Below are 17,140 nucleotides of genomic sequence, written 5' to 3' on the forward strand. Positions count from 1 at the left end.
GAACTAAACATTAATTATTGTTTCAGCTAAAAGTTAGATACACCATTGTTACAATAGTTATTTGTGACTGTTTTATCACGTCAAATGATTTATATGTGCACCATTTTCACTTGAGTTCCTGTTTTAAGCATGTAGCCTTTTATTTTGAAGGTTACGTTTTGGCATGAAAAGTAACTTCACACGACACCGGGGAATTTTGAAAACGAAAGTCGGACACAAACGCTATAAAACGTTGATTCCTTAACCTACCCACCGATGAGACACAAGGTTAGTGTTTGTGATACTGTGAGACGTTTTTGTGAATTCTATCCCCATTCATTATGATGTAAAGTTGCTAGTTTGACCTTTGGGGAAGTTTTAACTCAATGTTAAGCTTGTAATGAGACTGTTTCTACTTTCTTTCCAGTATGGGAAAGTCGTTTAGATTTGATTCTTGGGTCTGTCATCAGCTCTTACCTTGGTTTGAAGACTAAAAATAAACACTAAAATACATCAGTGCAGGAGTGCAACCCACCGTTGAACTTGTTAGCTACCTCAATGTTGGTATAGACACATTTTTTTGTTTCACTCACCCAATTGACTTGACTGAAGTTCTGCGTGATGTAGGCTGAAGCTCGGAGCGGGAGGGAACACATCAGACTTCTACACATCGTGAAAGCCTCTTTTGCACAATATAATCTTAATGTGTGTTCGTGTTAGTGTTGCACTGAGGTGACTGGTCATTTAATTTAACAAAGTTAAGGCAGCGGCACGGTGGGTGACTGGTTAGAGCGTCTGCCTCACAGTTCTGAGGTCCGGGGTTCAATCCCTGGCCCCGCCTGTGTGGAGTTTGCAGGTTCTCCCCGTGCCTGCGTGGGTTTTCTCCGGGCACTCCGGTTTCCTCCCACATCCCAAAAAACATGCATGCTAGGTTGATTGAAGACTCTAAATTGCCCTTAGGTGTGAATGTGAGTGCGAATGGTTGTTTGTTTCTATGTGCCCTGCGATTGGCTGGCAACCAGTTCAGGGTGTAACCCCTCCTCCTGCCCGATGATCAAAAAATGGATGGATGGATGGAAGTTAAGGCACACTTTTGCTTGCCGCCGCCGTTGGGCACAAGCACTTCTTCGTTCTTCTTTATTGGTTTTGGCCACTTTCTTATTCGGGGTCGGCGGACTGTAGGCATCGAAACTGGGAACCGAATTTTTTTTATTTGAACACTCCCGGGAGAACTGGAATGTTAGTCCCGGTTCCAATCGGTTCTTGATTCTCGGTGCCCCATCCTAGCAAGTACTAGACTGGCCTTCCAGCAGTCCAGAACTATCTCCCATTGAAAATGTGTGGCGCAATATGAAGCGCAAAATCGCAAAATGGACACCCCGTTGATTAACCGAAGTTGTACATCTAGCGAGAACGGGACATAATTTCACCTACAATGCTTCAATAATTAGTGTCCTCAGTTCCCAAACGCTTTATTGAGTATTGTTAAAAGGAAAGAGGATGTACCACAGTGGTAAACATGCCTCTGTCCGAGCTATTTTGAATGTTTTGCAGGCATCAAATTCAAAATTAGTGAATATTTGCAAAAAATAAAAATAATTTATCAGTTTGAACATTTGAATTTAATACAGGTTGAAAAGGATTTGTAAATCATTGTATTCTGTTTTCCACAACGTCCCAACTTCATTGGAATTGGGGTTTGTAAAAAATATTTGATAGTCGCAGCCCTAGCTCAGTACTCATTCCCTTTATATTGTATTACATGTCCTCCATTGTTGTTTACTATGTGGCCTTCTTCTTTGTTGAATTAACTGAGAGAACTGAACTGCTTGGTCATCATTTTTCTCTCTTCCAGGTTCTCCTGTGGTTCCTCTCATCAGACACCCGGTGGCACACTCTTCCAACATCTCGGCCTCGCAGTCACCCGAGCCACATGTCAAGGACGTTCCCTCTGTGCCCTCGCCCTCCCCGTCCTCCAAGCCCATGGCGGGCACCAACGACCCTGAAGAGGCGGCGCGCATCCTGGCGGAGAAACGGCGGCAGGCTCGCGAACAACGTGAGAGGGAGGAGGAGGAGCGGCGCGAGCAGGAGGAGAAGGACAGGTTAGAGGGAGTTAAAAAGTTCCAACACAGTTCATTGTTATGGCTTGTATTTGTTTTAATGAAAGTGTCCGTTATGTTGGATGTAATTGGACGTCCAGGATCCTGAGAGAGGAGCGACAGGCGAGAGAAGCGGAGGAGAGGCGTCGGCGCGAGGAGGAGGTGCGCACCATGACCGAGGAACAGCAGAGGAGGGATGAGGAGCAGCGGCTGAGGGAGGAGGAGGAGGCCAAGGAGAGAGCCGTGGCCGAACAGGAGGAGAACATTCGCCTACAAAAGCAGGTAAGCACCAGTGAAGTGGATCCGCCCCCAAAAGTGGGACCATTTTTGGAAAATTTCTCCTCAAAAGTCAAACAAAACTTAATCGTTCAGATATCGTGAGACTTAAGCCCAGTGAGCATCTAAAGCAGGAGTGTCAAACCCATCACTCAAGCTTGCCTTCAGAGGGCCGTAATGAATGTAAAAATCATTCTATTGTATAGTCACCTCATCATACCCACACATAATGTATTTGTTGTTCGGCATTTAAATATTAATTTTTCAATTAAGATATTTTCCCAATTTGGAATTGGAACAACTTGGAAGTCAACCAGTGTCACAGAACAGATTGGTTCCATTTTTGAGGTTGCACAGTGAGCGTTCCTGTTTGCTGATGTTTATTTAGGACAGCTTATGCCTAGATCAGACTACAGGATTTTAGCCCCGATATTCACCCGATTAGATATTGCGCGCGATTTCCTAGATTGGGTCCAACATATTTTGTCGGGAACGACAAAACCTCCTGTAGTGTGACATAATCCACAACCAACGATTTGGCCCTACGATAGCCCTACGACGCCAAAATTAAATGTCTATCTTTATTTTTTTAAATATCTTCCATCTGGAGTGACTACGAATGACAACTCTCCGACAGTGCACCTTGACGTCGACCAACAGGATTGCGTATTGTGACTGGCACATTGCCTCCCAGGTGTCAACATACTTGGTTGCCGTTGTCAACTTTTACTCACGTGCACAAACCAATGTTTACCAACGCTTTAGAGCGTGATTCGACAAAATGTCAGCATGTTTACGTACAAACGTTAGTGCTAGCACTAGCTAGCTAGGCTACATAACATTTTGTTGCCTGCTTGCGAGCCGCATCATATTATTACGTGAACATACCTCAAGCAATCCTTCAATGGATAGCCCCAAATGTCATCTCCCGAGCACCCAGTGACTCTGCATGTTTTTTCCCCGTCTTTTTGATCTTTTTTCCCCTAAACAATATTGCAGGAGCAATCCATTGTTTGACAACAACTTGTTGTCGCCATGGTAACAGTTGGAACCGGCTGCAATGAAAGGTGACATGTTTTCTGGTCATGCCTCCCCAACAGTGTTTGATTTAACAAGATATAGGCCAGTGATCATAAAAGACGGGATACGGTGGTATCGGAATACATGTACATGTGATATTGCCACTGTCTGACCGAGGTACGGTCAGATTTCATGGCAGCAGTTTGACATAGTGCAATCGTGAAAGACCAAATTTGTCTTCAAGTCTGATCCAGGCATTAAGTGAAACAGAGTGCTCTGACCCTGTTCCTTGTTCGGCTGTGTTAAATTCATTTGAGTTGGCTCCCTTGAAGTTTCTAGAAGGTGTGGTTGGCCAGATTAAGCTATCAGTCTCCCCATATGACTCTGTCCCTCCTCATTTCTTTAAGGAAGTCCTCCCCAGTATAGGGGCAGTCTGTTCTAGCCATTATAAACAGCAGTCTGTCTTTTGGTGTTGTCGGCCAAAATTTTCAACATGCTGTGGTGCAACCCCTGCTCAAGAAAAGTGGTCTCAATTGTGGTATGCTAGCAAATTTTAGACCCATTTTGAAGCTGCATTTTATATTCCAAAATCCTGGAAAAAGGTGGTTCACACCCAGTCGAAGACGTTTCTGGGTCAACATAATATAATGGTCATGCAGTCAGTTTTTAAGATGCTGCATAGCCCTTTTAAGAGTTTTTAATTACATCTTCCTGGCTAATCACTCCGGGGACTATGGCCTATTGTTTTGCTGGACCTGACTACAGCTTTCAATACTGTGGACCACAGTATTCTGTTGCCTTATTTGCAGCACCTGGTGGGTGTTAGTGGTAGCTCTCTTCAGGGGTTTCGATCCTATCTGGCAGGCAGAACTGTGTGTAAGCCTTGGTCGCTTGGACTCCCTCACTGTCTTATGGGGCTCCATAGGGTTCAATGTTAGGTCCCCTGCTGTTTTCTTTGTATTTGCAAATATTTACTTACTAAAATACTTTGTATTTATCACTGCATTACACCCTAAGAAGCATGGGATTTCTTTTCATTGCTGTGGAGTTGACAGTCAGATTTATGTCAGACGAAAGAAAGAGGATGCACTCTCCTTAAGGCCACTTTTGTTTTAGCTTGAGGACATTAAAGCCTGGATGGCATTAAAGTTTTTTTAATTTTAATGATAAGAAAGCAGAAGGTGTTTGATCCCAGTGGACCCTTTTGACTTGGGCCCCTTGACACATGATCAAAAGCCAACAGTATTAAAAAGCTTTAATCTGGATGATGAATTTAAATGTATTAATTAATTCATTCATTTATCTTCCGTTCCGCTTATCCTCACAAGGGTCGCAGGCGTACTGGAGCCTATCCCAGCTATCTCTGGGCGAGAGGCGGGGTACACCCTGAACTGGTTGTCCATTGAAACAAACAACCATTCACACTCACATTCATACCTACGGGCAATTTAGTCTTCAGTTACCCTACCCTGCATGTTTTTGGGATGTGGGAGGAAACCGGAGTACCGGAGAAATCCCACGCAGGCACGGGAAGAACATGCAAACTCCACACAGACGGGGCCGGGATTTGAACACCGGTCCTCAGAACTATGAGGCAGATGTGCTAACCAGTCGTTCACCGTGTCGCTGAATTTAAATTGCATCGGCAAATTATTGCTATTGTCAAGTCCAGTCGAATCAAAATGCTGCTGTTTACCTCCTAATTGGAGCATGTAGTAAGGACCACATAACTCCAGTTCTGGGTCTTTACTGGGTTCCTCCACATTTTAGAGTCCATTTTCGGATTCCTTTTTAAATGGTCTCACCCCATCTTACCTCTCTGTCGGGTTGGGCATCGAGAATCGAAAACCGATTGGAACCGGGACTAACGTTCTGATTCCGATTCTCCCGGAACCGTTCAAATTAAAAAAATTAGGTTCCCAGTTTCGATGCCTAGAACTCTAGCTGCGAAGAAGAAGTTGCGAAAAGCAACGAAGAAGCGGCATAAACCAACAATGAAGAACGGGCACAATGACGTGCTTGTGCCAAACGGCGGCGAACAACACTTAACTTGAACTTTGTTAAAATGAATGAATGAACCAGTCGCCTCAGTGCAACACTTTGAATAAGATTACATTGTGCAAAGGAGGCTTTCACGATGTCTGAGCTCCCGCTCCGAGCTTCAGCCTACACCGCGCGGAACTTCAGTCAAGTCAGTTGGGTGAGTGAAACAATAAAATACGTCTATGCCAACATTGAGACAGCTAACAAGGTAAACGGTTGGTTGCACTGTTGCACTGATGGTTTTTAACGTTTATTTTAGTCTTCAAACCAACGTAAGCGGCGATGACAAAAAAAAAAAAGCTTAACTTTGGGCTAAAACTTTGCCGTATCAACTTTACATTACATTGAATTGGGACAAAATTCACATAAACGTTGTCTCACAGTATCACAAACACTAACCTTGTGCCTCTTCAGTGGGTAGAGAAAGGAATCAGTGTTTCATAGCATTTGGTTCCATCCATCCATCCATTTTCTGAGCCGCTTCTCCTCACTATCACTAGGGTCGCGGGCATGCTGGAGCCTATCCCAGCTGTCATCGGGCAGGAGGCGGGGTACACCCTGAACTGGTTGCCAGCCAATCGCAGGGCACATACAAACAAACAACCATTCGCACTCACATGCACACCTGCAGGCAATTTAGAGTCTCCAATTAATGCATGTTTTTGGGATGTGGGAGGAAACCGGAGTGCCCGGAGAAAACCCACGCAGGCACGGGGAGAACATGCAAACTCCACACAGTCCTCAGAACTGTGAGGCTGACGCTCTAACCAGTCGTCCACGGTGCCGCACATTGCAATTAATCTGTTTTAATTTGTCCATGTTTAACTGCTTTTATGTTTTGTTTTTATATAATGTACAGCACTGTGTGCAGCTGTTGTTGTTTAAAGTGCTGTGTAAATAAAGTTGAGTTGGGGTTAGTTGAGAAACAATAACAATGTTTGATGAGAATTTGAATATCCAAATAAAATATTTTTTTTGTGATTGTGTCAATCCTAACGTATCAACTCTGTCCCCTCCTGAGTTTCTCTGACTTTGCCGCCCTCTTGTGGCCTTTCGCAGCAGTGACAGTTTTGTTTAAACTATTTGTTTTGATAAAGACGGCTTAAGTGTGCTTGTAAAATAAGTTGTTTTCCAGAACCAAAATATCGCCTTTGTGGTTGAGCAAGTGATCATTTTAAGGAGCGGCCACACCCGCCGTGTGGTGTCCCGAATTGGCTGCAACCGCTACTCTCGCTTGTGTGTCTTATGAATAATAAAAAAAAAAAACGTGCTTGGATATTGTCCTCAGAAAGAAGAAGCCGAGGCAAAAGCCCGCGAGGAGGCGGAGAAGCAGCGTCTGGAGAGGGAAAAGCACTTCCAGAAGGAGGAGCAGGAGAGGCTGGAGAGGAAAAAGGTAGGCCGGCATCTTCATTAACTCTTTCCCTGCTGAGGTCCACAGCCTTCTCCTCATCCTGAGCACGCGAATTGACATGACACTAGTATGCCGGCTGAATTGAAAAAAAGCTTTCTCCCTGGTGGAGGTATCATATTCCCGGTACAACATTGGCTCTGCTGAATCCCGGGAACTTAGATGAATGTCTCAGGCTTACGAGGGATCACCTGTCAGCACGCTGTTGTTTAATAGAGCTGCTTTAATGAGAGTTAAATATAAACACCGTGTGGGGCGACAAGAGTGGTCATCTGAGGCTATGGGGGCATGGGAGCACTCTAGTGCAGTGGATCTCAACTGGTGTCACCCGCATTTTCCTATAGTTGCAAACCCGTGACCCAATTTTATACGGTTTAAGATCAGTAAAGCATTTTTTGTTTAAAAATAGCCTCTGAAAACATGTTCAACACGTTATATTTTTAATAGCATATATTGATATGTTCCCCGCTAGCCAGAGGCTGAGGTCCACTGTGTTTGTTTACAGAGTAAGCTAGTAAGTGAGTTTAATTTCCTGTCGCTTATCTAAGTTCCACGTGGGAACTTGGTATGCCTCTGTACTGTAACGTAAAAATAAAAAGATTAATACGCCAATGTAAATTTTTACTAGCTGTCCGCGACCCACCCAAAATGGGTCTGCGACCCACCAGAAGAGACTGCTCTAGTGGCTACATGCTATAACGGCTAGGAGTCATGCAGTCGTACTAAAAGGTATAATTCAGTCAACCCAGTCATGGCTCTGCTTTTTTCCAACAGGAATGAATTAGAAAAGAAAAAAAATGTCCATCAAATGTCATTCATACTAAGTAAAACCCTTTTTTTCAGAGAAAAAGTATTATTGTAAGAATAAATTGCAATAAGAGGAAAAAGTCATTACATTACGATAAGAGCCAGATTTCTATTTATTTTTATTTTATTTACAGAAAGTCATACTATTATGAGGAAAAAAATAACATGACAACATAACAACAATAACATAATAATATTAGTTCATTAATAATTTATTTTTTAAGAAAAAAAAGTCTGAACATCACAAAAGATGTAAAAGTTTTTTTTAAGAGGAATAGATTTATCAGGCTCAAGCACACCCGTGACCCTAGTGAGAATAAGCAGAACGAAAGACGAATGAATGAATGTATAAATAGATTTATCAGATAAAACTTGCATTGTTTTCAATAGTCATAATTATTACAAGAAAAAGGTCATAATTTTACAAAACCATGCTGCATTATTAGAAAAAAAATATTTTTTTCCAGACAAAATTCATAATGGTATGGAGAAAAAAGTCCTTTTCTTACACTAGGAGAAAAGTTATATTTTTCAGGGCGCTATTTAAGAAGAAATACTGGAATAATAAGAGAAAAAAGTATTATGGGAATAGTCAGTTTTCTGCCCCAGAAAAAAGTAATAATATTATAATATAATAATATTTTTGAGTTCTCAATAAAAACGTTTTAATATTATGATAATTTTTTTTTAAATAAACGTTTTTCAAGAAAAATGTCAGAGTATAAGAATATCAGAATTTCTTGACGACTAGTCAGATTCTTTCAGTAAGATTCTTTCAGTAAAATAACTCATCTCATTTAGAAAATATATTCTTGATTACCTAATTTTTGACGGGGTCCTGTTAAAAAAAAAATCTTTTTTTTCAAGTCATATTATTATGAGGATAATGTCAGATTTGTGTGTGTGTGTGTGTGTGTGTGTGTGTGCATGATTTGATCTGAATTCTGACTTTTCCCAGCGCCTCGAAGAGATCATGAAGAGGACACGCAAATCAGACACAAGTGACAAGGTACCCTGGATACTATTCATTATTAATGAACTACAATATTTGCAATAAATCTTCATATGAAATCTTTTGATTGTTCTTTCCAGAAGGAGATAAAATCAGCGCCACTGCCCCTTCAAGTGAGCGAGAAAGAGGTGGAACGCAGCAAAGGTGAGCAACATCACAGTCACGTCACAGTGTTTTCTAAATATATGACACAGGGTTCCCATCCTTCTTAAAGTAACAATAATAACATTATTAACTCTAAAAAAAAAATTTATAGCGCCTTTCAAGAGATCCAAGGATGCTTAAAATATGGAGTATGGACTTTGTAGGAGGACGAGTATTAAGTCCATACTAAAAATAAAACTGAGAAAAAAAGATATTTTAATGAAAAAAAAAGTCATTTAAAAAAAAGTTGGGTTTTTTTGAGAAAAAAAAACAATAGTAATCTCATATTTAAGTAAAAAGTTATAATCCAAGAATGTCATATGAGGAAAAAGTCACAATAGTCCAGGAAAAACATTTGTTTTTGAGAGAAAAACATATCATGGAAAACAACAACAAAAACAAATATCTTTTTCAAGAAAAGGTTATTTATTCTACAATGAAATAATAGTATTTTTCAAGTAGTATTTTTTTTAAAATCTCAAGTCTAATTTTTTAACAGAGCAAAAGTTTAAACTATTTTAAGAAAGTCGGAATCTTATAACAATGTCAATTCTTTCCCATGAAAAAGTCATAACATTCACAGATAAAAAGTCATAATTTTCCAGAATTTCTGTTTTATTTTTGAGAGGAAAACAATTAAAAGCAAAAACAAAGATCTTTTTCACGAAAAGGTTATTTATGTTACAATTAAATAAGTCTTTTTCAAGAAAATTATTATATATATTGTTATTATATTATGATTAAAATGTTTTTCAATTGGTCTTATCTTTTCAAGAAAAAAAAAGTTGAAAAATGAAAAATAAGTCTTGTTTTAAGAACATCGGAATATTACAAAAATAATGAATAAAATAATGTATAGTTTTCCACGAAAGTCACATTCCCTGAAAAAGAGAATTTCTTTCAAGAAAAAAAAACTTAATACGAGAATTTCCGATTGTTCTTTAGAGAAAACGTCACAAGATTCTGTAACATTATGAGAAAAAAAATCCTCATGTTACGAGAAAAAGTGTCTTTTTCAACAAAAACTCAATAACACAAGAATATCATATTTGAATTCAAAACAAAATGCCTATTTTGAGGGAAGTCATAATATTGAGAAAAATGTTATGAGCGATGTTGAACTGATTCATAAAGAAAGGGCTTGAAACTACATCCTGTTGAGGAAATGATATGCTGTCATCAGCAAACAAGCCTCCTCCATGCACGCACTTCGCATGACACACGGCCGTCCGTCCCGCTTGTGCTGTATGTACACCTTTTTCTTGTATCGCTCATCACATCCTGCACAGCTGCACTGCGTTCTTCTCATCTGCTCATTGGGACGCATGTGTGCGCTGCGGACGGGGGGAGGGCAGGAAGAGCGAGTGGGCTGCCTTGCATTTACTTTGGAAACGGAGCACACGTGTAACGCAGCGTACTTCATCTCCTCAAACATTTACGCAGCTGCGCTGTATCGGACATTAAGCACAGGCGTCGTTTGTACAACCTCCCACTGTGTCTCGTTCGGCACATCAATTTGATGTTTTGAATTTTATACAACGCGCTCTCTTCTGGTATATATCGCCTGTCTCTTTAAGACGTTTCTCCGTCTTGTGATTGGTCAGTTGTTGAGAGCCTGGTAAAAGGCATGCAAAACCTTATGGAAATGACAATGTCAAGAGATGCTTCTGAAAAACTGAAGGAACACTGGGAAGCCTCTTGAGACCATCCATTTCACACAGTAACATGTTTTAACGTTTAACTTTGACAAACTATTTTTAAGAAAGTCGGAATATTATAACAATGTCCATTTTTTCCATGAAAAAGTCATAATATTCACCGATAAAAAGTCAGAATTTTCAAGAATGTCAGATTTTTTGGGGAGAAAAAAAACATGTTTTAACATATCTGAAATCAAGTTCAGTAACATCCATCACGGTTACATTATTTAGTAGAGATAGACCGCTACAGTTTTTTCAGGGGCGATACCGATTATTACTAGTCAAAGAGACTGATAACCGATATTTAGAGCATTTGCTGAAAAGGGAAAATATTGGCGTCAAAATTTTGAATAATACAAACTTCCATAATTTGTTTAAATGCCTTTAAGCACATGTTTATTAAACAGCTTTTCAGACTTGCAACATGTTAAAGTTTTTTTTTAAAAATCTTAGACAATAGACATCTTTGTTTTAAGATTCAAACAATAAGTGCAGTGAGCTCAGGCTCAGCAGTATGTCTTATAAAGTTAAATGAAAACTTAAAACAAATAAAAAGCGCCAGAAAGTTTTCTACAGTAAATAGTTTTCCAAAATTTCAATAGAATTGGAATGTTCATCTTTTACTTATCTTTGCTTTAAGTTCAAACAAAACAAAAAGTGCAGGGAACTCCTAGGGTCAGCAGCATCTCTTATATAATATAATTAAAAATAAAAAGCTGTCGCTTAAAAAAAAGAGAAGAAAAAAAAGGCAGATGCCAAATGCATCAAAATGTTGAATATTAGTGGTGCGTCTCTGTTACTAGTATACGTGACCCCTTCTTGAAATTCTAGAAAAGGTTCAATATGGCCCACAAGTTTTCATATTACCCCCCAAAAAGGTGAAAGTTGTATTTTTTTCAAAGAAAATGTATAAAACCTTCAAGAAAATATAATGTCATGAGGGGGAAACAAAGGCTCAAGTTTTTCAAGAAAACACTAAATATTTTGAGAATTTGGGGAATAATTATTTTGAATATTACAAGAAAGCGGTAGTAAATTATGAGAATATTATATTTGTGTGAATAAATAAAGATTCACACTATTTTGAGGAAAAATTGCGTTATTTTCAAAGATGAAAAGTCAGATTTGAAAAAGATGCAATATTATGAGAGACAAGTAATTTACTTTGTTTTTTTTTACAGAAAGTCTGGGTACTTATGACATACGAGCATTTTCTTTATATTTCTTCTTGGTGTGCTATTAAAAAACGTATCACTTCCTACACTTGTGTGTGTATGTAAATATGATAAAGGTAAAATAGTTGAGGCGTGATGTTTAATTATGCCAAAAGTGCTTGAATGTGCAAGTGTAAAACAAAATTGTTTGTGTTGCAGAATGTAAGGTCAACCTGGACAACAACAACCAGACGGAAAACGGACACAGCAGACAGCGGTGAGGGTCAAACTCCTTCCTGGTTGCTACGGTGATGTCGGACCACCGTGAAGAGTGGAAGGAGAGCTACAGTATCTATTTTGCATGGATACCTGCTTAAGATCAAACAAAATCTTTATATTTATGCTCGAGTATGATACCTTTCCATTAAATTAATCTCAATTCCCGGTTAATTTCCATAGAAAGTTTCCAATTTGTAATATAGTTTTAATGATGTGAGAGTGCTTAATAAGTTACTAATTAATGAATATTAAAAGGTGACGTAAAACATTTATGAATAAAACTTGTAACATTAAGTCTGTCCCATGATCAGAAAAGTCATATTTTTGGAGAGAAAAAGTTATATTTTTCAAGAAAAATTTTAGAATAATTGTGTTTTTCCAATAATTTAATAATAAGTCGTATTTTGTTCAAGAAAAATATAGTTTTTATTTTTTGGGAAAAATGTTGCATTTTAGTCAATTAGAAAAAAGTTGTAAAACAAAAAAGAAAATAATAATAAGAAAAAAATAAGGTGTATTTTGTTTAAGAATGTATTTTTTTAACAAAAAAAGTCATGATTGTTTTTAAGTTGCATTTTTCGATAAAGTAAGTAATATTACAGAAAAAGGTTTGTACAAATATGAGTATTGTCATTAAATTACCTCCAAGTTCAATGGAAATTTACAAGAAACCTGAAAATTTTCCACCTGTTTGTGTGAGTCACCATAATATTTTGCGCACGTCTTCCTCGCAGCCCTGCGGGCCAAACTCATCTCAGCGGCGTCGAGCTGGGCCGATGCGAGCGCAACGGTCTGTCGGCCAATGTGGACGCGGCGCACCTGGTGGAGGACATCATCATCAATGCCGCCAACGGAGCACGAGGACGCTCTGAGGGCAGCGGGACCGCCGCCGACATTCTGGCCTTCGATGGAGACGAAGCGTTCGTGAAGAAAGCACCGCCGCTTAAGACGCAGCACGTCGCAGGTACACCATCAAAACCAACCATGTGACACGCCGCTCTGCTCTTATTGGTAGATTGGACGGAAACAGGGAGAAGGATTGATTTAAAAACACTTTTTGTCCAAATTTTACTTGGATTACCTTCAAACAAACCAAAGTAATTGCACCAAAACTTTGAAACTGATTTACAATCTATTCCAATGGACAAAAAAAATAAAAAATGATCTCCATACTTGTGATTCCTAAAAATAAAAAGTTCTTAAATACGACAAGATTTTTTTTTTTTCTCCAGAGATTGCATTTTCAAGAAAAGAACTTTCAAATTTCATAATTTCCAATCAAATAAGAATGTTTTCCTCACTATGGTCGCGGGCGTGCTGGAGCCTATCCCAGCAATCTTCGGGCGAGAGGCGGGGTACACCCTGAACTGGTTACCAGGCAATTGCAGGGCACATATAAACAAACAGCCATTCGCACGCACATTCACACTTAAGGGCAATTTAGAGTCCTCAATCAACCTACCATGCATGTTTTTGGGATGTGGGAGGAAACCAGAGTGCCCGGAGAAAACCCATGCAGGCACGGGGAGAACATGCAAACTCCACACAGGGCAGGGCCGGGATCTGAACCCCAGACCTCAAAACTGTGAGGCAGATGTGCTAACCAGTCGACCACCGTGCCGCCAAAAAAGGCATATTTTTCTAAAAAAGAGGAAAAAAATGTATGAGGATAAGGTGTGAATCTTAAGTCATCTTGACAGTGAACAAAAGTACAGCAGAGTTGACTTGTGCAAGTGTACTGAGAGCATTTGAAGTTGTGTGTGTGCGGGGGGTTAACCTCTTTGTTAGGTTAGGCACAAGCGATCAAAAGACGATAGCCTTGAGAGTTTGTTTTGCAACAAAGTGAACTTGACAAGTGGAAAGACAGAAGTCTAAAAGAGGAGTACAAGAGCTCTTTGACTAAGTGCTGATGGATGGTGACAGCTTTTTTTTCTTTCTACTACTCGTGCCAACTTCCTGAGTTGAATTCCTCGGATGGAAAAAGTGATGAGGAGGAGAATCGATCCGCAAGGAGCTTAGAAACCCAAATCTGGAGCAATTAAGCACCACGTTGCCCTCCCGTTCCACCCCTGCACTTTTCTATATCTTTCACCTGTTAGGCAACAAACCGCCATCTGTCTGCGCCCCCAAATCTTATTTTAACGTGCATCTGACTTTGCTCGTCCGCTTGTCCAATAAAACATTCCCTCGTCTCCTTTTCACTCACGACGGACACGTGAGACGACGGTTTTGACCTGAGAGCTATTTCCAATGACGCTGCTGATACGTATGTGAGAGTTAGCAGTTACTAAATTGCAAATTAAAGTGATACTTAAAAGTTTATGTAATATTTGCATGTACAATTAAGTCTGTCCCATTATCTAAAAGTCTTATTGTTTCATATTTCAATTTAAAAAAAATATATATTTCAGATTTTTTACAGAATGAACCTTTTTTTTTTTTTTTTTGGAGAAAAGTTCAAGAATAAGTTATATTTTGTTCACGAAAAACTTTGTTTAAAAAAAAATTCATTTAAATTTTTTGGAAAAAATACTTTCATTTTTCAATTTGCAAAAGTAATATTACAGAAGAAGGCGGCACTGTGGCCGACTGGTTAGAGCGTCAGCCTCACAGTTCTGAGGTGCGGGGTTCAATCCCCGTCCCCGCCTGTGTGGAGTTTGCATGTTCTCCCCGTGCCTGCGTGGGTTTTCTCCGGGCACTCCGGTTTCCTCCCACATCCCAAAAACATGCATGAATTGGAGACTCTAAATTGCCCGTAGGCATGACTGTGAGTGCGAATGGTTGTTTGTTTGTTTGTATGTGCCCTGCGATTGGCTGGCAACCAGTTCAGGGTGTACCCCGCCTCCTGCCCGATGACAGCTGGGATAGGCTCCAGCACGCCCGCGACCCTAGTGAGGAGAAGCGGCTCAGAAAATGGATGGATGGAATATTACAGAAGAATGCTTTTTCGAGAATCTTTTTTTTCTCAAAAAAATTTGAGTTGTATTTTCTTCAAGAAAAACACTTATTTTTGACAAAGTAATTTATTTTTTTAAGTTACATTTTTCGATGAAAAAGTTTGAATGAGATTTTTTTTCAAGAATAGTATTTTTTCAATATAAATATTTTCCAAGAAAAAATAAATTAAAACATCCATCCATTTTCCTCCGCTTATCCGAGGTCGGATCGCGGGGGCAGAGAACCGAGATTCTGTCATTTTGTGAAAAAAAGTTATATTTTTCTAGATTAAGATTTAAGATTTTTTTTTTTTTTACTTTTAGACTAACAGTTTTTCCACTTTGCCTTTTGTTCTTCCAGAAGTGCTGTGATCGTGCATTTCGCTGTTATTTTCCACCTTTGGAGGTAGTAGGAGGAGCGGGGACGACGTCTGAAAAGGGATGTGAAGATCCCGTGCACCTCATTCCCAGATGGCATCACAACACAAACACACATTGTTAACTCTTATTTAACTGGAGGGAAATCTTAGTTTTTTTTTGTGTGTAAATAAATGAGGGAAGCAACTTTGTTAAGTAAACATGCCGACTGTTCATATGATTGATTAGAAGCAGTAATGATAATAATAACTCACAGCTTCAATAAAATGGAAGTCACATATCTCTAAAGCGCCAATTCATATTAATAGAGATTTATTCTCCTATTTAAAAGCTAAAATATGTTTTTTGTTTTAAATAATTACAAATGAGCATGACTCAAGTCTTTGCTCATTTGCTTTGGGACTGATCTGTGTATGTGTGGGCGTGTGTGCATACACGCAATACATATATTTTGATGTGCTCTGTAAGCTCCAGAAGGGAGTATTTCAACAAGTCTAAGGAAAGACAAAGCTGTTTAGTCTGTTCGTTTTTTTTTTCTTAATTAGGAGTACAATAAAAATAAAAAGAAGTAAAAATGCTCACCCCTCGAAGAGGCCTGATCACGGCGAGAGAACAGTAAGGTGTTTACATAGCAATACTGTCATCTTGTGGCATTTTATACTGTTATAAGTTTGGAGCATATAATGAGTGTATTTATGTACCACACTGGTGTAATCATGACACTTTCTCTCTTGGAGCATCAATGGTACCCTTATGTGTTAGCGTCACAAAAAATTCCCCCCCCCAAGAAACAAAACAAACTTATGACATTAAATGAATGCCCCACCCCTCCCCAGAAAACTATGACAGAGGACTGAGAAAAAAACATAAAAAGGCCTGAAAAAAGAAAAAAAGTTGTAGTGTTACACACAGTCAGATTTTTTTTTCCATAAAAACTATTTTTCTAAGAAAATATATTTGTTTGAAAGAAGTCATAATATGAGAAAAAGGCTTTTTTAATGAAAAAAAAGAATGAATTTCTCACAAAAAAGTCTTTAGGGTTGTTTGTGAAAAAGACAATGTCACTTTTTTTTAAAGAGACATATAAGGTGTGTGTGACAGATGGTGTATTGTTTTTTACGCTGGACTTTGGTGCAGGCCCCATGGGTTCAATTCCTACTAAGTGAAGGTGTGAATCGTTGCCTGTGACAAACTGGCTCCCAGGCCAGCGTGTCGTCCGCCTTTTGCCTGAAGTCAGCTGGAGTGGGCTCCAGTTTACGCAACCCTGAATAGGCTAAGCGCTATGGAAAATAGTTGTCTGGATGGGAGAAACAAATAGTGATATTTCCCTCCAAAAAGTCATTTTCTTGATAAATTAGTCATATTTTTCCAATTACAACCCCAATTCCAATGAAGTTGGGACATTGTGTTAAACATAAATAAAAACAGAATACAATGATTTGCAAATCATGTTCAACCTATATTTAATTGAATACACTACAAAGACAAGATATTTAATGTTCAAACTGATAAACTTGATTGTTTTTAGCAAATAATCATTAACTTAGAATTTTATGGCTGTAACACGTTCCAAAAAAGCTGGAAAAGGTGGCAAAAAAGAGTGAGAAAGTTGAGGCATGCTCATCAAACGCCTGTTTGGAACATCCCACAGGTGAACAGGCTAATTGGGAACAGGTGGGTGCCATGATTGGGTATAAAAGGAGCTTCCCTGAATTGCTCAGTCATTCACAAGCAAAGATGGGGCGAGGTTCACCTCTTTGTGAGAAAGACTGTGTGAGAAAATAGTCGAACAGTTTAAGGACAATGTTCCTCAACGTACAATTGCAAGGAATTTAGGGATTTCATCATCTTTGATCCATAATATCATCAAAAGCTTCAGAGAATCTGTAGAAATCACTGCATGTA

The 17,140-nt window shown here is 39.1% G+C and overlaps 1 protein-coding gene across 6 annotated transcripts in view; it reads left to right on the top strand.

The window, feature by feature from the left end:
• map7d1a (MAP7 domain containing 1a) overlaps positions 1-15,816 on the top strand; it is a 91,227-nt gene extending 75,411 nt beyond the window's left edge. For all 6 annotated transcript variants that reach the window (XM_061776691.1, XM_061776685.1, XM_061776688.1 and 3 more), the window contains 8 exons: positions 1,835-2,081; positions 2,180-2,360; positions 6,706-6,810; positions 8,591-8,641; positions 8,725-8,788; positions 11,862-11,919; positions 12,656-12,885; positions 15,219-15,816. In XM_061776691.1, the coding sequence (XP_061632675.1) occupies positions 1,835-2,081; positions 2,180-2,360; positions 6,706-6,810; positions 8,591-8,641; positions 8,725-8,788; positions 11,862-11,919; positions 12,656-12,885; positions 15,219-15,229 (947 nt within the window). In that variant the 3' untranslated portion in view covers positions 15,230-15,816. The remainder of the gene's footprint in view (positions 1-1,834; positions 2,082-2,179; positions 2,361-6,705; positions 6,811-8,590; positions 8,642-8,724; positions 8,789-11,861; positions 11,920-12,655; positions 12,886-15,218) is intronic.
• The last annotated feature ends 1,324 nt before the right edge of the window (positions 15,817-17,140 follow it).

The sequence above is a fragment of the Phyllopteryx taeniolatus genome, chromosome 6 (assembly GCF_024500385.1).
Source record: "Phyllopteryx taeniolatus isolate TA_2022b chromosome 6, UOR_Ptae_1.2, whole genome shotgun sequence".
Classification (NCBI taxonomy): domain Eukaryota; kingdom Metazoa; phylum Chordata; class Actinopteri; order Syngnathiformes; family Syngnathidae; genus Phyllopteryx; species Phyllopteryx taeniolatus.